Raw genomic sequence first — 23208 nt, forward strand, 5'->3', positions numbered from 1 at the left:
ATGTTTGTTATTATTATTATAATCTGACGTTAAATGTAGACTTAGTCATGTCGACACCCGTCATTCTATAGCACAGAACATTTTAAGTTGTTGTTGTAATTTTACTGATGCTTAAATCTTACTGTCACCTGTATATTATGGCAAAGCTATACCATGAATATCCAAACTCTAATAAAAACATAAATTGAAAAAAAAAAAAAAAATACTAATACGCAATCTGACTTGTGGTTTCTTCAGGTTTATTCTTACAGTTGCGGATACATAATAAAACAACAAAGGATGCTACAGGATAATGAATTTTCAACAACAATGTTAATTGCCTAACTCCTGAAGGGAGAGTTAGACTCTACATAGTTAGACCCTCTGCATGTTCCTTATTCAATGCATCTCTATGAGGAGATGCTGATTGGTCAGGACAGTATTTGACGCCGCCCCCGACCCTTCTCGTTGACAATCTCAGCTAATCCAATGCTCTCCTACGGGAAAGCATTGTGATTGACTGAGATCATCAATTCTGATGATGTCAGCCAAGCAGGCAGATCAGGGGGTAGCCAGTACACTGGATTAAAAGTAAGATTTTACTATATTGGGGGGGAGGGGGAGCAAGGGGGGCTAGATAGTGATTTTAACACTATAAGGCCAGGAATACATGTTTGTGTTCCTGACCCTACAATGTTCCTTTATATTAGGTATTTTTTGGAAGCAGAAATGTGAATGAGATGTGTTAGGCTGGAATGCATAACAGTGCTGGATTTAATGCTGTTCATCTTTACATCCAGTCATGAAGTCAAATATGGTCTGCAAAACATGCTACAAAATAGTTACTCCAAGCACTACAATCATAAGTGATGTGAAGTAGTCATGGTTCGTTGAGCCTGTATGTGCTGCATTAAGCTATGAACAGCCTGTATGTGAGCATTTCCCTTAACCTCTCTGTTGTTGTCACTAGCCAGTTCGGAACCAGAGTTCCAGGTGGCTAATGTTGGGGGGAGTGCACAGGGGAACAAGCAGGCAAGGGTTATTCCAACCAAAAACAGTGTTTTTTTTCTTTGGCGTAAACTTTTTATTTACCTGACTGACTGAGACCTTCACCATCATCAACAGCAGGAGAGCAGCCTCTACACAAAGTCCATCCTGCATGACCTTCTCTGCACTGTGATTCTGTAGCAAGTTCTGCAGCCTGGAGTCCAAGTCAGCCTGACATAATACAGACAGTAGTAAATACACCTCATATATTGCAAAGTTGGATTAACAAAATAAGCCCTATTTTTTGTAAGCTCATAGAGGGCCAGGTTTTGCAAAAACAATTAATCCTCTATACACAGCTAGCCCTATGGATCCTCCCTTTCTATGTTTTCATTCTCAATGATCAATTTAGTATATAGACATCTCTGCATCTTATGCTTTTTTTCTCTCCCCAATGGTATGCTGTCTCTTGCTCTCATTTCTTTTTCAAATGTCATGTTTTTTTCTATGTCTCTTAGCCTTCCCGTCCACCTCCCTTTTTGATACAGTGGGCGCCCCATAAATAAAACTTCTTCACCCTTCACTAAGTCTTGACAAGTGTTTGGGTGGAACAATGATACTTGATATCTACACTGAGCTATAATTATTTGGGGCTATAATCACACTGGGTAAAGGGGACTTGGTGGCAATATTCCAGCTTCTAGGCATATAGGCTGCCACAGTGCCTATGTCCCTTAGAACCCTATATAGCTACACAGTGCAACTAAATGGTCAGACCTCTAATGTCTCAACATAACTCTTTCTTATTTCTTTTCCAGTAGTATCAGCAACAGGCATAGTTAAGAATGCCTCTTTCTGAGCATTCACATAATCTCCCCACAGCAATATATGAATTCCGCTTGTGCATACACTGTTCAGCCACTAGAGATTTCACACAAGTGAATGGAAGAGCATAATGCGGCACTGATTATGTGTGGGTGGGTCTCACGCTTTACTACAGGGAAACACTAGGTATATGCACACATATGTTGCTAAGCATGTACAATTCTTCTATTTATTCGGAAGATCAAAAATTAGGCAAAATATGTCAGCCACTTTTTAAATGGATATCCCAAAAACAAGACTTTTTTTTTTGATGATTGCGAATGAATTACCTACATAATTATGTCTGTGGGGGAAAATTTGCATTTAAAAAGGATACCACCTGCCAACCTTTAAAAGCATTTTACTTCATCAAATACTATATATATATGTCTTGAAAAAAGTCCAGAGGGACTGAAATGTCGACACTGACACTATTGATGTATGAAATTTTGCTGAAATAAAAGCATCTTATGCTCACTATGAGTCCTGTGAGGCCGGAGGTTGCACGGAGGCACAGACAAGACTGGGAGCTTTGAGTGCGGGACACAAGGTAATATATATATATATATATTCCAATGCTTGCACTCCTGTTCAAAAAAGTAAGCCCGGTGCTGGTCAGAAATTAAATATAAAATAAATGGTATGAAGATAGCACTCCAAGGACATATTTCTTGGAGTGCTATCTTCATACTATTTATTACATATATATATATATAAAACAAATTCACAACTCAGGCACTCACCAAAAGAAACGATATATCAATTCCACAGGGACCACCCAGGTGCTTCCAGCGCATATGTAGAAAGTAAATAAATGGAGCACTCCTTGGGAGTACACTTCAATACATTTTGAAAAATTATTCCCAAGGAGTGCTCCATGTATTTACTTTATATATATATATACATATATATATATACTTAACTATTTATAACACATAATTTATTCCTTATATCCCTGTACTGGTATCCCTGGTAAGCCTGTACTGGATTGAACATGTCAACTAAATTAAATAAATAATAGCATTATCTACACAGTTTTTGAATGTTTAACCAAGTACATAAACAATTATTTAATCCCTATGAAACAGAACATCAGATCTATCACCACAAACATCAGATCTATCACCACAAAAAAAGGAATTGATTAACCCAAATCATTAAAAAGCTATCATGTCGATTTTTTTCCTATTCATATTTTATATCTATAGCACGGATGGAATAAAGAAACAATCGTAAACATTTAAAGAAATTATTAATAAAATTCCCAGTCCCCTTACCTTTGTTGGTTCTTCTTGCAAAGGAGAGCGTAGAAATGTTGAAGAAATGAGCAGGTAAATTTCAGGTTTATCAACATGACAGCCAATTGTTTCCCGAAGAACCACAAAACCAGATAACAATGGGTAACTGCAGACTGGTATGCTACATGGGTTTCTAATGTTATCTATAGAGGAGTGACAAAAGGGTCAGCTTTGAAACAGAACAAAAATACAATACATACAAGATAATACAGAAGTAATGGCAGCACCCAAACTGCAATAACTGTTAAAGGGAATCTGTACTGCCAAACAAAACAAAAGTGTCCACCTCCACACTGCAAGCGTATGGGTATGGAGGTTTATTTTTATTTAATTACATTCTTACAATATGTGAAGAACTCTCTCAGGCTAACTCTAAGACTTTCCCCAAATGAACTGTGTTTCCCCTGGTTCAGTACTTTCCTTCTACCGAACGTACGCTACCTGTTAAATGGGGGCTATTATGTTCCCCCTGAACAGGCTAAGTTCTGCTTTCTGGAACTAGTTTTGGCCACTTTACCCTCACTTTCCCTGTCACTTTAACCTTACGTATTTGCCCCTTTCCTTATCAGCCAGGAGAGCGGTGATTGGAAGGCAAGAACACCAGACTCTGATAAACAATCACTCCTGGAGAACCAGGGGGAGCCTGGACTTGTTGGATACCAGGAGCTCCCGACAATTGACCGATCACAAGGACAATTCGTGTGGAACTATTTCAGGCTTCGCCCACGTGTGCGATCGGTCAAAACTTCCCACCGGTGGCGATCAGGCTGCACTGCATATATCTGAGCGCTATTCAGACAACTTAGGCGCTCAGATCAGCGATATAACATATGTAGGGGCTCCAACCTGTTTTCTATTTGTATAGGGGTGTTTTATGCATTGTACCTTGTGTGTCTGGGAGATAATTAGTTTATGCCAAAGCAAACTCACTTATCTCCCAGACACAGAGATGCCTGGGCGTGTTTACTGTTTTGTGAATAGGATTTCCGTGAGGCAGCACTAAACTTATGTGCACACACAAAAAAAAATGGAAGACAGAAAAGCAGGCATCCTGAAACATCCGCTGTGATGAGTAAAGTGGCATAAGTTACTGTCATCTAGGTATATATTTTTTATATACAAGGTTGCTATGGTTTTGTCACCACCATGTAATGGTTCATATGACTAACTTAAGTTGACCGAGCCATTCAGGTTTTGTGTTTTTGTAATCAGCCTTGCTGAAAAGCACAGCACACCCTACACCCATTTTCAAGAGATTCACAACATACAGTTAAGAAGTCTTATTTACCCCTATTTGCTTGCAGGCCATGCTGTAAAATGAAATGTTGTTTACATATATTACTGTATTTTTTGTCACTATTATCTGGAGCAAAGCTACGCAGCAGGAAAAAAAGATGTTTTACTGCTCCCTCACGCGGATTACCAGAGATCTGACCCACAGAGGGAAAGATAGGGAAGGGAAACATACACAATATGAGCTTCCCAGACATTTATCAGTGTGGGAACCCACTGCTTTAAATAGCTTTTATTCTTTAACTGCAAAATGCAAGGACAAATTTGGGCTCATACACTGCATTCATTCATTAGACATCTAGTGTTAGAAGGCCATAAGATCTCTATCCCCTGTTCCCTGGCGATCGTGAATTAAATCATATCCACAAACAAATTTGAACGTACTAGTTGCACTGTCAAAATGTGAAGACAGACACTCTGAAGATACACAGTCAATTAAACATTATTGGAGTGCATCATTTAATAATCGATTCTTTTGCTTTCTGAGACAGAGAGAGGCGCTATGGGAAAAGAAACAATGTATTGCTATAATTTGCTTACAAAATATTGACATACTTTGCAGATCTTGGAAAAATATGCTTATGAAAAACACAAAAATTAACAAAAAGCAAACAAGGCAGGTGGACAGATTCGCAAGAAAAAAAAGAAATACTAAATAATGGAATTGTCATTTCTGTTTAAGAAAAGCAAATATATACAATAAAAAGTCTGAATGTTTTACTTTCACAGAGGGTTAATTCACAGCTCTGTTTTATTGGCAATTACTTGTCAACAACAGTATATAAAGCCCTAGAAACCAATAAGACCATATTTTTCATTTTAAACTTGTATTACTTTTCCAAAGCAAGTAATGAGCATAGAAAAATAGCATATAAACATTAGATTACTGGCTATTTTGTCATGCACGTAAAGGGACATTCTAAGCACCAAAACCACTTTTACTTAATGAAGCAGTTATTGTGTATATATCATACCACTGAAGTCTCACAATTCTCTGCCATTTAGTAGTTAAATCACTTTATTTATGCAGCCCTAGTCACACATCCTCTGGCTGCGACTCGCCTAGCCTCCTTACATACTTTCCGAAACAGAGGCCAAACATGTACTTTTATCTTCCTTTACTGCATATTGTGTTTAATTTAGAATTGTATATATCCTGTGTTGCCTGTTAGAGCCTACATCAGTGATGGCTAACAATGACACCATAAATTGTTCTGGACTACTAGAGCCTAAAAGCTAGCTGAGCATCATGGGAAATGTAGTCCAGAAACAATTTATGGTGTCAAGGTTAGCCATCACTGGCTACATCATTCTCATGTGAAGTTCAATTAACAGAGCAGGAGTAAACACATTTTGCTGTAAAAAAAAAGAAACCGCTTTTTTTTTTTTTTTTTCCATGGAGACTATGTGAGTTAAACCAGGCAAGGTTTGGCTAGGGCTGCATAAACAAAATTATTTAACTCCCAACTTAATAGAATTGAGCAGTGAGACTACAGTGGAATGATCTATAATCAAAACTGCTTCATTAAGCTGAAGTTGTTTTGGTGATTAGAGTGTTCCTTTAGGAATTCAGAGGTATACATGTATTGCAAACCTCTAACTATGCTAAACACAATGGATGAAAACTGTCGAATATTTGTAACCGTAAGATATCTTGCAGTTCATTAATTTATTTTTTTTACAATTACAGATTACAATTACATCTGCATATATTTAGAAATTGATAGAGTACAAATAGACTGAGAGTGCAATAAAGACACAGTAAGAGGCAGAAATAAATATAATAATGACTGACCCATAAGAATGTTCATGTCATATGTGCTGTTTTCCACATAAGCTCCAGCTCTCACTACTTCCTTGAAGCGGTTAAGTAATGGCCGAATTTGGAGTATGTGTCCTAGTAATCTCATTCCCAGTACAACACTGGATGTATGGACTGAGGGCTGGACAAACAACAAGAACCAGTCAACGCCTAGAATGACTAGCATGTCTTCCTGCTGCCTAGGAGTCAAGCAGATGAGAGAGAAAGAGACAATTAAATCTATGGGAACATTTCCACTTGGCAACAAAGTACATTATACTGTACTATAGGGTAACACAATAATGTGATATCAAATATATCTCTGGAAATCCTGTCTCAAACAAGAGGTATAGGCTCTATTCTTTTCCCTTTTTTCTCCAGAAAAACATTAACAACCTAAGAGTAGGCTAGACCATGACTATATTATATATACATTATACATGAGTCTAGCTGCACAGGCAGGCCCATGGGATAAAAAAAAAATTGTTGAGAGCCCCCAGAAGTAGCTGGGCCTGGTTCAACTGCCCCGTTTGCCCTGTGTTAAAGATGGCCCTGAGTGAGCTATGTGTAGTGGACTTGTGTGTCAGTGGGTTGTGTGCAGTGAGATTGTTGTTTGTGTCAGTGAGCTTTCTGCAGTGAGATGTGTGTAGTGACTTTGTCTGTGTGCATCAATGCGATGGCATATCAGTGAGCTTGTCGTTGTGTGCCGGTGAGCTTGTCTTTCAGTGAGCTTGATTGTGTATTTTTGTGAATATCTCACACTATGCAATATAAAAATAAAAAGTTACACACATATAATTGCAGTGCTGAGTGCATATAATTTACCAGTGCCACTCCAAAGATTAGGTTCTTAATATGCCACTGTACTATAGCACTAGCACCACGTGCCACTACAAACCACACTATAATGACAATTAACTGAGGAGAATGCAGCACCGTGATTGATGCTGTTAAGATCCTTGGATTTATCTCTCTGATTTAATGTTGATATTTTCAAAACTGAATCCATCTGAAGAACCTTGGAACTGTAAACACAGCATTCTGCATATAGCACACACAGCCAGTGACTTAATGTAGTAACTCACTCCTCAGACAGACACGCAGAAGGGAGGCACATCATTTCAATCAAGAGCCCTAGCAGCTGATTCCGAAGCCAAATCATCCGTCCAGAGTCTATGCTGGTATCTGCAAATGTAAAGAGGGTAAAAACTATATTCAAAGAATACATTGATTGTGCTGTGTACTTATAATGCCATTGCTAAATAATTACACGTGGGCCTAGGCAATCTAATAAAAAAACTTTTAATGCAATATTTAAAAGAACACTACACTATAGTGTCAGGAATACAAACTTTGCAGCATTGATCCAGGAACTACCTCTAGTGGCCGTCTGAGCCGACTGCCACTAGAGGTGTTTCTAGGCAGTAATGTAAACACTGTCTTCATATTTACATGAAAATGCCTGCATGGACTGACTATACTCACAAGTACAACTACATTAAAGGGAAACTGCTTTTGTGTTCCTGGCACTACAGCTCCCTATAGTGACCCACTCCCTTGCATCCCCACCCCTCGTGCAGAAGGGGTTAAAAATGCCTTCTGTCACTTACCTGTTTCCAGCGCTGATGTACGTTGGTGCTGGTTCAGGATTTGCCTTTGCGGGGTACCTAATGCGCATGTGCGCGATCGCCATGCCCACATTAGGACTTGCAGCGTATAGGATTATACAATGCTTTCTTATGGGGTTTTGGGTAACGCTGAATGTCATCATGAATAGCATGAGGATCTCCAGCGTCAGTTAGTTGACCAAAAGTCATCTAATGACCGGTAGTCCCTCTAGAGTTAACCCTGGAAGGTAATTATTGCAGTTTATTAAACACTGCAATAATTGTCACTGCTTGGTTAAGGGACCTGGGACACTGCACCCAGACCACTTCAATGAGATGAAGTGGTCTGGATGCCTACAATGTCCCTTTAAGCTGTAGTTGTTCTGGTGACCATAGTCTCTCTTTAATAATGGTTTGTACATGTTTTGCTGGACAATAAATGTAATCTTACGTATCTAATGAAGTTGAAAGAAATATAGAAGTAGCAAATTATGTAAAGAGCATAATTTTGATGTCTAAACTACAAGACCACACTTGCCAGAAGTCATCACAACTCTTTGGGTGACTTCTATTAAGACCCTATTTCTCTTTTTTTCTGCCCCTCTCATAATGCTATTATATATAAGATTAAATAACATTAAACCAACATAGAAAGTTAAAAAAAAGCAAGTCACAGCAAGGTGAAAGAGGAGGCCATACAACGATATGCATCACGGCTATTACACACACACACACGCCCTACAACCATTACGCATACTCTGCATCAATATTCACTGCGTACCACTGGGATGAGAAGATGAAGCATGTATTTACCAGCTGCAAATTTGGTTAAGAATAAAAGCTTATGCCAAGAGCTTTGAATCACCCTTTGAATCGGTCTACATAGTGCTTTATAATAAAATAATGACAATTTCACATTTTGCTTCACACTGTACACATACACAACATGTTATAAGAATTGTATCACAAACACTATAATCACAAGGGGTTGTCAACATATGAACACCGATGACCTCTTCAAGATAGGGGGGTCAACACGGAAAACAAGAACAGGAGACTGCATGTGAGTTAATGAGTACATGATTGCTGACATCACTAGATGTCATCATTGTGATGTTAGAGCAAGTCAATTTGGGATGCAATCCCTCGTTTAGATGATTGGTCAAGATTTTGCCCCAAAATTGTATGATGACAGACAGTTACAGTTAATGCTTTCTGTAATATATTCTATCTTAAAATACTAAAAAGTAAAAATTGTACTAAAAGTACAAATTTTGCAAAATGTTTAACAAAATTAACTAGTATGTATTTAAAACACAGAATCTGAACAAACTGACAAATATGTTACAGTGTGTTTAATATGGTTTAGTAGTCCATTGCACTTATTTATTTATTCCTGGCATTTATGAAGCTCCAACATGTTCAGCAGCGCTGACTTAAGCACCTTCAACTGATGGGTCCCGGGGGTACAACTGTGTTTCATCCACGGATGCAGCAGGCAATGTACTGACCAGAAGGAGTCCCAGCCTGTAAATAAAAGCACAGCTTATTTACGGCTTGTGTCCTTCCCACACTTGCTCAGGTTCCCTATCAGTAACTGTATCACATGCTTTTCTTTCCTGACAATTAACAAAACAAGCACTAAATCATTTCTCTGCTCTGACTGAAAGAAAAGAAACGTTAGCCCTGTGTTTACGGGCACTAGTCATTGCCTCATGAGCCGCTCTCTAATCTTTCATGAGCAATTAGTTGTTTCCCTCCCCCTGTTTTAATATTTCGATTACCCTCCTCCCCCCAACATTTCCCCTGAGAGAAACAATGAGAAGTGTCTTCAGTTATTGTTTTCTATATAACGTTTCTCGTATATGTAATTAGATTAATGCCTTTGTGAAATATTTTGAGTCTATAAATATAATCTGAAACACAGAGATTCCAAAAAGTAATACATCAAGGGACTCCGGCATAAGCAAAAGTTCTACATTAATTAGCAGAGCGTTAGAAACCACTTATACAGTGTGTTAACATGCTTTTTTTTTTTCTTTGGCAAAAGGGGGTGAAAAGGTTAAAGCAGTTTTTGAAGATAATTTTGGTACAGTATGTCAATCAGCCTGCTGTAAAACTCATTATGATTTTGGTATATTAAAGGACACTATAGTTACCGGAATAACTACAGCTTAATGTAGTTGTTCTGGTGAGTATAATAGCTCCCTTCAGGCATTTTCATGTACACACTGCCTTTTCAGAGAAAAAGCAGTGTTTACATTGCCCCTAGGGACACCTCCAAGTGGCCACTCCTTAGAAGGCCACTGGAGGGGCTTCCTGGCTCAGGGCTGCACAGTAAGCAGCCCTGCCGTTCAGAATCCCCACGCTCTGCACGGAGACGCTGAATTTTTCTCATAGAGATGCATTGATTTAATGCATCTCTATGGGGAGGTGATGATTGGCCAAAATAGCGTTTGGCTGCACCCCCTTGCCGATTTGAACCAAAATCTGCAATTTTGATGATGTCACCAAGGGGGCAGGGCCAGCACCGGCAGACCTGTGGAGAGAAGAAAATAAGGTGAGTTTTAACCCATTCTGAGAGGGCTAAGGGGGGTGGGGGGGAGGAGGGAAAGCCACCAAAATGGTGGGTTTTCACTACAGGGTCAGGAATACATGTTTGTGTTCCTGACCCTATAGTGGTCCTTTAAGCACTCAGCCAAACTATTTTCTATTTACCATTAACTGCACCAGTTATAATACATGAAGCCAGACTTTATAAAGAAGCAAGATACCAAGCAAAAAAAAACAAAAAACAATCTACTAGTATTAAACTAGTGTGGACTTATGATAAGGCAGGTCTGTGCAGAGTTCTACAGATTCTACAGACGTCAGCAAGATTATAAGCCTATATTTGTCTCTATTTGGTGCTGTGTGTCAAGTTGAATATACTTGAACTTGGATTCTTTCTCACTTTGATATTGTCCCAAATAGTACAAAAATTATTGTTTGCTTGCAAAACACAAGTGAATGATAATTTACAAATGTGCATCCTGCGAAATGCAGTCGGTCCGTCCATATTTAGTTTAAAATCAGTGCTTTGTAAATATTCAGAGTCCTTTACCTTGCATAGGGTTCCGAGGCAAAAAAACACTGGTTTTAATCCAGATGATTTAAGCAGATTTAGGAGCATTAGCTGAATTTCAACTGGAATTAGCTTTAGTAAATACGAGAATTACTATGCCAGTCAGAAATCGTCCATGTTTAATAGTTAATCTGTACAAAATCTGGTCTTTAGTGAATAAGAGTAGAGTGCGTGAGGAAGCTTTTAGATGTTTAATTTCACCATAGGCATGTATCTGGTCCACTTTCACAAGACATGCAAATATTAACAGTGTTGCTGCAGGCTGCAGTCACCTAGACATCTGGTAACTCCAAATTTGGTAAAAGTAAGGAAAACATTGTAAAACACATCTTATAGTGGTAGCTCAGTCAACTACAAATGATTCTCATGATGGTTCTTACCTCAATATGTTGCTTCGGCTGAATGAATAGCTGAGGCAGTAGCTGAGAAGCTTACAAATGATGGCTATATTGGTTGCTGTAACACGATGGTCACTGAGGAGAAAGACAAGTCTGTCCACCAACTGAACCTCTTGAGTTATTTCTATCTCTCTACAACAAGGAGAGAAAAAAAGAACCAAACAAGGAAGATACTTCATATTATCACATTTTGTATGGTTTAAAAAAAAAAAGTTACTCACAAAATCTGAAACTACAAAAAAAATTAAAATGGAGCTAAACAGAAGTTGGGAACAAAAAGTTTTTGATGCTATTACCCTCGTCATCCGACATACATGATTTCATGGAACCAAATAAGGTGATTTGCGCACAAATTGGAAAGCAAGCCTCACAATATAAACCCACAGGTAAGACATGTCAGATAACAAATATACATACACTTGCCATATTAGTTTGTGTTAGTTTAAAGTAACTAACGCACCTGAACCGGAGGTTTTTAATTGTTTAAGGCATATAAATTGTTATTTGTATACTGTTGTAACACATGCACCTGAGGGAGACCTGTGAAAAGGTCGAAACGCGTTGTGCTTGATGTTTTATGTTTGTTAAATAAAATCTTCTTCTTGATATCCAGTTCCTGAGTACCTGTGTAAGAAAGTTTACAGCTTCTTGTGGGACCTGATCTCCAGCAGACTTACTTGTGTACCTGTGTAAGAACATTCACAGCTTCTGGTGGGACCTGAGATAAAGCATACTTACTCTATATAGAGAAAAGGCCTATACAGTTAGAGCCAACTTTTAAGTGGCTCTAAAACTTGTGAATTTTCCAAGTTATCTAAATATTTTCAATAAATACTTACATGATGTGTATGTATATATTTTATTTGGTTCCATTTTTACGTATGAATTGTGTGTGAGTGCCATCACACTTGGGTGTTTTTTTAGCTGCACTTCGTCTTAGCGCCGTTGTATCTTAAAATTCTTATTAGTAATTATACATGTTTCATGTTTCAGAAGAATAGATAGAACTCCTCAAAAAATTTCAGAAAAGAAGATTCTGCATGCTAAACAAGGAAAATTAGACCAGCGTCCATTTTGAGTATTCCATTATTTTTTATTTTGTGAGTGATGGTCATTAAACCAACAGTATAGCAGCACTGAGGAGTGGGCTCCATTAAAGTTGAGGTGATGTCACTGTTTATATTAATGTAAACCATATATTTATGTACATGTTGTCTTAAAGGAAAATGTAGGTGGGTGTTGTGGGTTCCTACTATTCTAACAATCAAAGCTGTGTAAATCTTAACACAAACAAAAGTTTTGCATTAACATTTTAAAGCTTTTAAAACTATAATCTATACATCGGTTTTACCTGGGGCATCTAAGAAAGTCTTCTAAATGTAAGAAAAGGGATACATCAAGGTCTCCCGGGGCTTCCACATAGAGCTACAAGATAAGCACACTGACAAGTTACATTATTCATCATATATGCAATGCAGTTACGTTTTACAACTCTATGAAATCTATTATCTTTATTATTTTTTTCTTAATTACCTTTAAAAAATGCTTAATTTAATTTAAATGCAATATGTGTTTTTTTTCAAGATCTTTGTTTCTAATGCTTAATTTTCCAAAACTATATTTATTCAGACTGTAATATTTTAATGCGTTATTAGTCAAATAATAATTGGTATGCCTATTTATATATGGGTGTTTCCGTGCGGGGTATAATAGTAAGAGAAAAACAGTAGGTAGTGAAATAAATAGTTCTATAGCAGCAGAGCAAAGCATCATCCACCTCTGGTATATAGAACTATAATATATTGCTCAAACGTGTAGAAAGAGTCAGTTGATATCAAGAGATAATTTATATACAGGCATGGGAAAAGTGATAGTCTCACCTGAAAGTCACAGAGTATATGCTTCAGTGCAGCCAGATTAAGTGGTCTGGTTGGCCCAACACCTAAATCAGCTGTACCTGCAATGGTCAATAGGAGCTGAAAAATGCGTGGGTTTATCAGATGAGCTTTCTGTCTCAACAAGAAACCAAGGAGCTAGGATAAAAAGGAACAATAAATTAGAGTTTTAATAAATATCTTATAGTAAGAAAGCACAATAACATTCTAATTCACATTCTGCGCCATTTAAGTTGTATTGTAAGGAGCCTTGTGACTTTCTCTGCAGAATTACGGACTAAAATCCCACACAAGGAACAACATACTCCTTACATAGTAACATAGTGCTTATTGTAGTATTTTGAGAGATGCATGCAGTGAGGAATTCCATGTTGTCACAAATGTGGATGCCTTTAGCTTTTGGTCCCAGCATGATCCAAAAAAAACATTCACCTAGATCAGTAACTTATCAGCTCTTATAGAGTCTAAATTGAGACATATTAGATCCCTGATATGAGCAAGAGCTGGCAGGGGGAAAAAAACGGGACCATTAAATGTCGGTGCTTCAGGCCTCCTTCCACTTCTTCGGACGGAGGTTCGCTCAACAGGGAGACTGCCCACTTGGCTTATAAATTTTAGCTGTCATCTCAAGAAAGACACAGAGAATTTAAAAAAAAAAAAACATATACACACTATGAAAGAGTACTTCCAATCAGATTTAAAGTCTTGACTTGCTGGCTTGGCAATAGAAGTAACGAAACTAGGTAGAGTCTATAGAGGGACAGAGTTTGAGGGAAGGATGTCGGACATCCCTGAGGCCCATGCTATGTTACAGCTGATTAAAGCCAGCTCTGCAGCAAATATACAAAGCTTCAGGATGCAATAGAGGATCTGAACAATAGATTATGCTGTTCCAACCTCAGGATCCGTAGTGTCCCAGAGACAGTAATTGACCTTTACAATTTTTTATTTTGATACTTTAAGCCTCTCCTGTCAGACATACCATAAGATGATATTTTGCTTGGTAGAGCACATAAGGCTCAAGCCGGGGCAGACTGATCCCCCTAAGAGATGTCATTCTCAAGTACCATTACTTCTCGCACAAGAACAGGATTCCTCTTCTGCCCAAGATGGGATCACTCCTCAGTTCCTCCAGGATCTTGCACCTACAACTACGAGGAGGAGGACACTGCACCCTTTGTTGGAGATGCTGGGGATATGGTCCAGAGCATCAAAAGAGGGTTCCTCAGTGGAAGAGGATTCTTCAGCATGTGGAACTGCCATTTTGGTAGCTGCTTAAGGAAGGTTGCCAAATATAAAATCCCAATATTGTGTGATCCATACCCTGTATTGGGTTTATCCTTTTTATTGTGCTTTCCTATCTGTACGTAAAGGTTAGGTGGTGGCCTCAGTGCAGTAAAAACTATGATAAAGTAAGAAAATAAGCACTTGCATAGGGAGCTCAATCAGAACACGTCTGTTCAAAGTGCTAGGCAGCTCTGCCCCCTTGGCCCCACTTTTGCTCACTTTGCTGCCCGCACATGGGTCACTGCACTACAAAAAAAGCATGTGTTATGATGTCTGGACATCCTAGGACTCTCCAGGCCTTACCTCGTTCTTCATCTTCCCTTTTTGCTTTGTGCCTTCCTACTCAATGGGAATATTAAAGGCTTTAATCTCTTTGTCTCCCTCTGTCTCTCAATCTTTGCTTATTTTCTTATTTTTATATCTAATCTTCCACTCCCTCCTTTTCTTGTACTTGCTCTGCTTGCTCATATTAGAGTATGTAAGTGGCGGTCTTCTTACCTCTGCGGGAAGCTCCTCTATTAAAGTAACAACACACAATGTTAAAGGCTTCCTCTGGCCTAATGAATGTAGACTGGTTACTCATTACAAATCTTTAGATGCAGATATAGTGATTTTACAAGAGACCCATTTTGCCAGGTCATGAATTCCGACCTATTGGGATAACAGCTGTACAGTTCATTATCACTCTGCAGGCCCGACTAGACGAACAGTGTTGCTCTCCTTAATCATAAAAGGTTATTTTCTCTCATTCTCCCATGGGATTCCATTGGTGAAATTAGTGCTGGATATCTTTACTAAGACTATAAATATTACTCAGTCTACCCAGATGAAAGAAAAAAAACTATGCTTTAAAGTACTAGCACCCTGGTACACCCATCCATCCAAATTATGGAAGGAAATATTGCACCCAGTATGATTTCTATTTGCATATGTGGCTGCAGGAAAAAGGCAATGTACCTGCATAATTGGTGTTCCTTGTCAGGATCGGGACAGGGATCCAACACGCAGAGTACAAAGTGTAGTAGGTACGTATACCGGACCTTAGAATGGCCGGACTTAACGTAAGGAGTAAGTAGAGAATGGTCAGAGACAAGCCGAGGTCGAGGGAACGAGAAGACAGGTAAGCGAGAGACAAGCCGGGTCAAAGGATAACAGAGATAAGCAGAGTAATACAAACAAGCCGGGTCAGAACCAAAGAGACAATAGACATACAAGAGCACTGAGTGACTAGACTGGCTAGAACCACGACAGGGCAATGAGCAAATGCGGGAAGCTCTATTAAATACCCCGGTTCTAGGAGGTAATCACACCCCCAACGAGTCCTGGTTCGTGTTCAGGGTTTGAGTGACAGGTCGAGCAGGCTTGGCGTCATGACGTCGGCTACTGAGCGTCACGTCATAAAAGGGCGTGGATCCCTCGCGGCCGGCGTGTAACCGACCGGAGGAACCGCGAGGAACGGAGGAAACAGCCCTTCTGAACGGGAAAACGTCTAAGTCTCTCCTCTTATCAGAGGTAGAGACTACAGGTACCCTGACAGTACCCCCCCTCTCAGAAACGCCCACCGGGCGGAAGTAACCGGGACGAGATGGAAAGCGGGAGTGAAAAGCCCTGCGGAGGCGAGGAGCATGTACATCCTCCTGAGGTACCCAAGTCCTCTCCTCAGGACCATATCCCTTACAGTCGACAAGATACTGTAACCTTCCTCGAGAAATTCGAGAATCGATGATGGAGTTGATCTCGTATTCCTCCTGACCCTTAACCTGAACAGAGCGAGGGGAGGAAACAGTGGAGGAAAATCTGTTGCAAATTAACGGTTTCAGCAAGGAAACATGAAAAGAATTAGGGATGCGTAAGGCAGATGGAAGTAGTAGGCGATACGCAACCGGGTTAATACGAGTCAGGACCCTGTAAGGGCCAATGAAACGAGGAGCGAATTTCATAGAAGGAACCTTTAAACGAATGTTTTTTGTACTCAACCATACCCTATCACCAGGAACAAAAACAGGAGCCGCCCTTCTGCGTTTATCAGCGTGTTTCTTGAACAACATGGAATTATGTAGGAGAATTTGTCGAGTCTGATCCCACAACTTCCTCAGATTGGCAACATGAACATCAACCGACGGTACCCCTTGGGAAGGAGAGACCGAGGGAAGAATGGAAGGATGAAAGCCATAATTCATGAAAAAGGGGCTAGAGCGAGTGGAATCACAAACAAGATTATTGTGTGCGAACTCTGCCCAAGGAATCAAACCGACCCAATCGTCCTGATGTTCGGAAACAAAACAACGCAAATATTGTTCAATTTTTTGATTGGTACGTTCAGCAGCTCCGTTAGACTGAGGGTGATAAGCAGAAGAAAAATTCAATTTGATGCCTAATTGAGAACAGAAGGATCTCCAGAAACGTGAAACAAATTGGGAACCTCTATCAGAAATAATTTCGGAAGGTATCCCATGTAAACGAAAAATTTCTTTAGCGAATATTTCCGCCAATTCAGGAGAAGTCGGAAGTTTAGGTAAAGGCACAAAATGAGCCATCTTAGTAAACCTATCGACTACAGTGAGAATAACAGTCTGTCTTTTAGAAATAGGCAAATCAACAATAAAGTCCATGGCCAAACAGGACCATGGTCTCTCTGGAATGCCCAAGGGCTGTAATAGACCACATGGAAGAGTATGAAGTTGCTTAGTCTTAGTACAGATCTCACACACTGCAATGAAATCCTTAATATCCTTTCGTAAAGAAGGCCACCAGAAATCTTTACAGATTAAGGAATATGTCTTGCGAATGCCAGGATGTCCCGCCACCTTACTCTCGTGAAAACACTGTAAGAGCTCCCGTTGGAGTTCAGGAGGAACGAAGTGTCTTGCCACAGGAGTCTGCCCAGGTGCCAGATGTTGCAACTTCATGATTTGGTCAAGCAGTGGAGAATGAATTTTAAGACTTGTGTTGGCGATAATATTGCACTTGGGAACTATAGAGGATAACACTGGCTCAGATACAGTAGAAGGTTCATATTGGCGAGACAAAGCATCGGCTTTAGAATTCTTAGAACCAGGTCTATAAGTGAGTACGTAATTGAAATGGGTGAGAAATAAAGACCAACGAGCTTGCCTGGAGGACAATCGTTTGGCCTCCCCAATATAGGACAAGTTCTTGTGGTCCGTCAAAATAGTAACAGGATGTAAGGTCCCTTCCAATAAATGTCTCCACTCCTTTAAAGCCATGATAACTGCTAGTAGTTCCCTGTCACCAATGTCATATCTGCTCTCCGGGCCAGATAGCTTTTTGGAAAAAAAACCACATGGATGTAATGGTTTATCCACACCTAACCTTTGGGACAGGATAGCGCCTACACCCGTCTCTGAGGCGTCTACTTCGAGTAGGAAAGGCAGAGTAGTATCAGGGTGAACTAAAATTGGTGCGGAAGCAAAAAGTTCTTTGAGAGTTTTGAAAGCAAGAAGTGCTTCAGTAGACCAATTCTTAGTGTCAGCCCCCGGTCTGGTCATATTGGTGATAGGAGCAATAATTGACGAGTAACCCTTAATGAAGCGCCTATAATAATTGGAGAATCCAATAAACCTCTGAATGGCCTTGAGACCCTTAGGTAAGGGCCAGTCTAAAATGGACTGGAGTTTATCCGGATCCATCTTAAACCCTTCCCCAGAAATCACATAACCAAGAAAGTTTGTCTGAGACTGATCAAAACTACATTTCTCCAGTTTGCAGTATAAGCCATGTTGAAGAAGTTTGCGCAAAACCCTTCTGACTTATCTGTGGTGAGTCTCAATGTCCCTAGAATGTATAAGTATATCATCCAGGTATACAATAACACAGTCATGTTGAAATTCCCTAAGAACTTCATTGATCAAGTCCTGAAATACTGCCGGCGCATTGCAGAGACCAAAAGGCATTACGGTATACTCGTAGTGCCCATATCGAGTGTTGAACGCCGTCATCCACTCGTGACCCTGCTGAATCCTCACCAAGTTATATGCCCCTCTGAGATCTAACTTGGTGAAAATCTTGGAACCCTTTAAACGATCAAAGAGCTCGGTAATCAAAGGAATCGGGTAGGCATTTCTAACGGTTATTTTGTTCAAACCTCGGTAGTCTATGCAAGGTCTCAGCGTACCATCCTTCTTTTTAACAAAAAAAAACCCCAGCCCCGGCAGGGGAGGAAGATCTCCTAATGAATCCTTTGTCTAGATTTTCACGAATATACTCCTCTAGGACTAAGTTCTCTTTAGTAGACAAAGGGTATACATTGCCCCTGGGAGGCATAGTACCAGGGAGTAGATTAATCTTACAATCAAAGGTCCTGTGTGGAGGTAAAGTATCGGCCTTCTTTTTGTCAAATACCGCCTTTAAGTCTAGGTACAGTGGCGGTATTTGTACTTCTGTAGAGTCGGTAGACTGAGTGGATGTATTAACTATGCAAAGCGGTGAGACTTTCTGTAAACACTTCTCCTGACAATTCTGACCCCATGAGATTATCTCCCCTAATTCCCAATCAATAATAGGGTTATGTCTCTTTAACCAAGAATACCCCAGGACTATGGGAACAGAAGGAGATGAAATGAGTAACAGAGATATGTCTTCCTCGTGTAAAATACCAACAGTTAAGTTAACGGGTATGGTTTCACGAAAAATCACAGGCTCAACTAAAGGTCTACCATCTATGGCCTCAACGGCCAAGGGCGTCTCCCTTAACTGAGATGGAATAGTGTGTTTAGTGACAAAAACTTGGTCGATAAAGCTCTCAGCAGCTCCGGAATCTATCAATGCCACAGTCTCTACTACTCCCCTCTCCCAAGTTAAGGAAACGGGTAGCAGAAGCCTATGATCTTTATAATTATGAGTAGAGGACAAAATAGAAACACCCAAGGCCTGTCCTCTAGAGAAACTTAGGTGCGAGCGTTTCCCGATCGATTAGGACAATTTAGGCGTAAATGACCTCTGACTCCACAGTACATACACAGCCCCTCCCTTCTCCTGTACTGTCTCTCCTCTTCTGAGAGATGAGTATTGCCTATCTGCATAGGTTCTGGAAAAGGTAAGGTTTTGGTCTCAGGACTTAGAAATGAGGGAGCTAGTTTGAAGGAAGGTCTACAGGTTCTATCTCGAGTGTTCTGCCTCTCTCTTAAGCGTTCATCAATGCGAGAGATAAAAGAAATTAAATCCTCCAAATTCTCAGGAAGCTCTCTAGTAGCAACCTCATCAAGTATTACATCTGATAATCCGTTTAAAAATACGCCTATATAAGCCTGTTCATTCCACTTAACTTCTGCCGCCAAGGACCTGAACTCTAGTGCATAATCCACAAGTGTTCGGTTATCTTGTCTAAGGCGCAACAGTAATCTGGCTGCATTGACCTTTCTACCAGGAGGGTCAAAAGTTCTTCTAAAAGCAGCTACAAAGGCATTATAATTATATACTAACGGGTTATCGTTTTCCCACAACGGATTGGCCCATCTCAGAGCTCTCTCAACGAGTAAGGTGATAATAAATCCGACCTTCGCCCTATCTGTAGGATAGGAATGGGGTTGTAATTCGAAGTGGATACTGATTTGGTTTAAAAAACCTCGACACTTCTCAGGAGAACCACCATAACGTACAGGTGGGGTAATACGGGAGAAGGCACCTACAGTGGCTACCTCTAAACCTGAACTTACAGGATAGATAGAATTATTACGCATCTCTTCTGGTGGATTATTAGGACGAGATAATAACGCCTGTAGCGCTAAGGCCATCTGATCCATTCTATGTTCCATGGCGTCAAACCTAGGATCGGAAGGACCAAGCTGACTACTTGTACCTGCAGGATCCATTGGCCCTGTCGTAATGTCAGGATCGGGACAGGGATCCAACACGCAGAGTACAAAGTGTAGTAGGTACGTATACCGGACCTTAGAATGGCCGGACTTAACGTAAGGAGTAAGTAGAGAATGGTCAGAGACAAGCCGAGGTCGAGGGAACGAGAAGACAGGTAAGCGAGAGACAAGCCGGGTCAAAGGATAACAGAGATAAGCAGAGTAATACAAACAAGCCGGGTCAGAACCAAAGAGACAATAGACATACAAGAGCACTGAGTGACTAGACTGGCTAGAACCACGACAGGGCAATGAGCAAATGCGGGAAGCTCTATTAAATACCCCGGTTCTAGGAGGTAATCACACCCCCGACGAGTCCTGGTTCGTGTTCAGGGTTTGAGTGACAGGTCGAGCAGGCTTGGCGTCATGACGTCGGCTACTAAGCGTCACGTCATAAAAGGGCGTGTATCCCTCGCGGCCGGCGTGTAACCGACCGGAGGAACCGCGAGGAACGGAGGAAACAGCCCTTCTGAACGGGAAAACGTCTAAGTCTCTCCTCTTATCAGAGGTAGAGACTACAGGTACCCTGACATTCCTGCCCCAAAGTTACTATGGGATTCTATATTTGCCAGGTTGTCTTGTTGCGTTTGGGGACATTCTTCCTCTGAACCCCTTGGGACTACACGGACCTTTCCCTTTACCGCGCAGCTCACAAACTTATATATAGGGACTGCGCAGCTGTTAGAATATGCCTGACCATGACCTGGAAGTTGAGTCTGCCCTCGCAGGCCCAAATTGATGCCAAGATCTGGTATTTGATCAGAATGGAAAGAATTGCAGTGATCATCAATCAAACCACTGATAACTTTCTGGAACCCACTAGATGAAGACCTTTGCTCTGCAGGGACTTAATGTGAATTTCCTGGTGGTGAGAACCTAGGGTGGGAACCTGGTTTTGGGCTTCCCTGACTAAGACTCTTTTCAACGTTCTTTTGTATTTTCTTTTCTTTTTTTTTTAATCTCTGGTCTATTTAATCTATCGTTTACCTATAAACCTGATGGCTTCTACTGTTTTGGGCAAACTTCGGGTTTGTGTTGAGCTCTTGTTCATTGATGTTTTGTGACCTTTTTGCTTTAATATTTTGTTTTCACTCTGGTCACTTTGGATTTTTTTATTCTAATTCTCAATTGCACTGAATAAAGCCATAAAAAATTAAAATAAATATTAATGCATTAATATAAGTATTTCATGTAGCTAGCTCTTAGTTTTTGTGCGGTCAATGCAATTAAATTATTGTCATCATGGAATCATATCTGCATATCTCTAAACGGCTTCTGCATAGCAGTGTGCAAGCTACTGTGGCATGGGTGGTCATCACTAGGTAACCTATCTAGGGCTGATATCAAAATTCATTAGGCATTTTAGTAAAGGGCTTAAACAAAACAGTGAGAATTCCACTTGGGGAGAGGAGAGTATCGTCCTTGACCCCCAGCAGCCAAGGGTGTTACAGGGAGTGGAGACAACCGGTCCCACTCCCCAGCGGCAGTGTGCAACACAGGGGGTGGAGACAAACGGTCTCTCTCCCCAGCGGCAGACAGAGTTACAAGGAGAGAAGTGTGTCGTCCTTCCTCCCCAGTGGCAGAGTGTATTATTGGGAGAGGAGACAATTGGTCTTTCTCCCCAGAGGCAGACAGAGTTACAGGGAGAGAAGTGTGTCGTCCTTCCTCCCCAGCGGCAGTGTGCAACACAGGGAGTGGAGACAGTCGGTCTCACTCCCCAGCGGCCAAGTATGTTACAGGGAGTGGAGACAACTGGTCTCCCTCCCCAGCAGCAGTGTGTGTTAAAGGGAGAGGAGACGGTCGGTCTCTCTCCCCAGCGGCAGTGTGTTATGCAGGACAATGAGACAAACGGTCTCTCTCCCCAGCGGCAGCCTGAGACACCTTGGGAGGAGACAGGCAGTCCCCAACCACAGGGAAAGATACAAGGAGTGGAGACGGTTGGTCCCACTCCCCAGCAGCTGGGGCTGTCATCCAGGGACAAGCCCCCTGGCATGGATGGTGCAGATGGGACCAAGGTCTCTGCACCAGCCCTACAGGGATGCTGGGCAGCCTGCCAAGATCACCAACTGTCAATTCACAACCATGTTCCGGGTGCAGTGGAGGGAACTATGACCTCCCCTGACATCTTCCCAGTGGAAGAGCTGGCCCCCGGGCAGAGAGCAGTTGGCCTCTGTTCGCCCCTTTCTCTTTATCCAGAGCCTCATGTTACACAGTCCCCCCCAGGAGAAACGCTGACTCTGGGGAAAAGCGCTGCTGGCCGCTGCCCAACCTATCCCTTTGTTTTGGGGCCTAACGGCCCATCAACCAACCCGTCTCTGCCCACCAGACATGGATGAGGGAAACTGCGCCCTCCGTCCCCAGTGACAACCTGGTCCAACCAGGGGGGAGTGCGTCCAGGTTGCTCCCCCGCAGGACACTGGATGTACAAATGGGCCCTTGTGGCAGGAGGCCATCTGGATAACTTCGCCTTTTGGGAAAGGCCACCAGACTATCACAGACCCAGACCGATTGGAGGTCTGGATAGTCTCCCTGGGATGGGGAAGATATATGACAAACTCCCCTTTCTTAGTGAGTTTGCCACAGGCTCCTGGAGGAGTCTTGCCAGCCTCTTGCCCACAGACTATGGACCCTGTAAAATGTAATATAAAAGTCTCAGTTCGTGTATTTGGGCTATATGGTTTGGGAACTGAACAGCCGCATGAACTGGAGACCACCCTGGAGCGTGTTAAGCCTAATTGATACTTTGTAGCAGTTTCCACCTCAGTGTTCTAAGTGTTCGTATGGGTGGCCGCATTTCCTATG

The 23208-nt window shown here is 41.2% G+C and overlaps 1 protein-coding gene across 1 annotated transcript in view; it reads right to left on the reverse strand.

Annotated features, from left to right (window-relative positions):
* WDFY4 (WDFY family member 4) overlaps positions 1 to 23208 on the reverse strand; it is a 344228-nt gene that overhangs the window by 127249 nt on the left and 193771 nt on the right. The window contains exons 24-31 of the mRNA XM_063434671.1: positions 13232 to 13384; positions 12703 to 12776; positions 11334 to 11483; positions 9274 to 9356; positions 7308 to 7407; positions 6217 to 6422; positions 3108 to 3271; positions 1072 to 1197 (exon numbers count right to left, since the gene is read on the reverse strand). Of these exons, the coding sequence (XP_063290741.1) occupies positions 1072 to 1197; positions 3108 to 3271; positions 6217 to 6422; positions 7308 to 7407; positions 9274 to 9356; positions 11334 to 11483; positions 12703 to 12776; positions 13232 to 13384 (1056 nt within the window). The remainder of the gene's footprint in view (positions 1 to 1071; positions 1198 to 3107; positions 3272 to 6216; positions 6423 to 7307; positions 7408 to 9273; positions 9357 to 11333; positions 11484 to 12702; positions 12777 to 13231; positions 13385 to 23208) is intronic.

Source organism: Pelobates fuscus, chromosome 10, assembly GCF_036172605.1.
Source record: "Pelobates fuscus isolate aPelFus1 chromosome 10, aPelFus1.pri, whole genome shotgun sequence".
Lineage (NCBI taxonomy): Eukaryota > Metazoa > Chordata > Amphibia > Anura > Pelobatidae > Pelobates > Pelobates fuscus.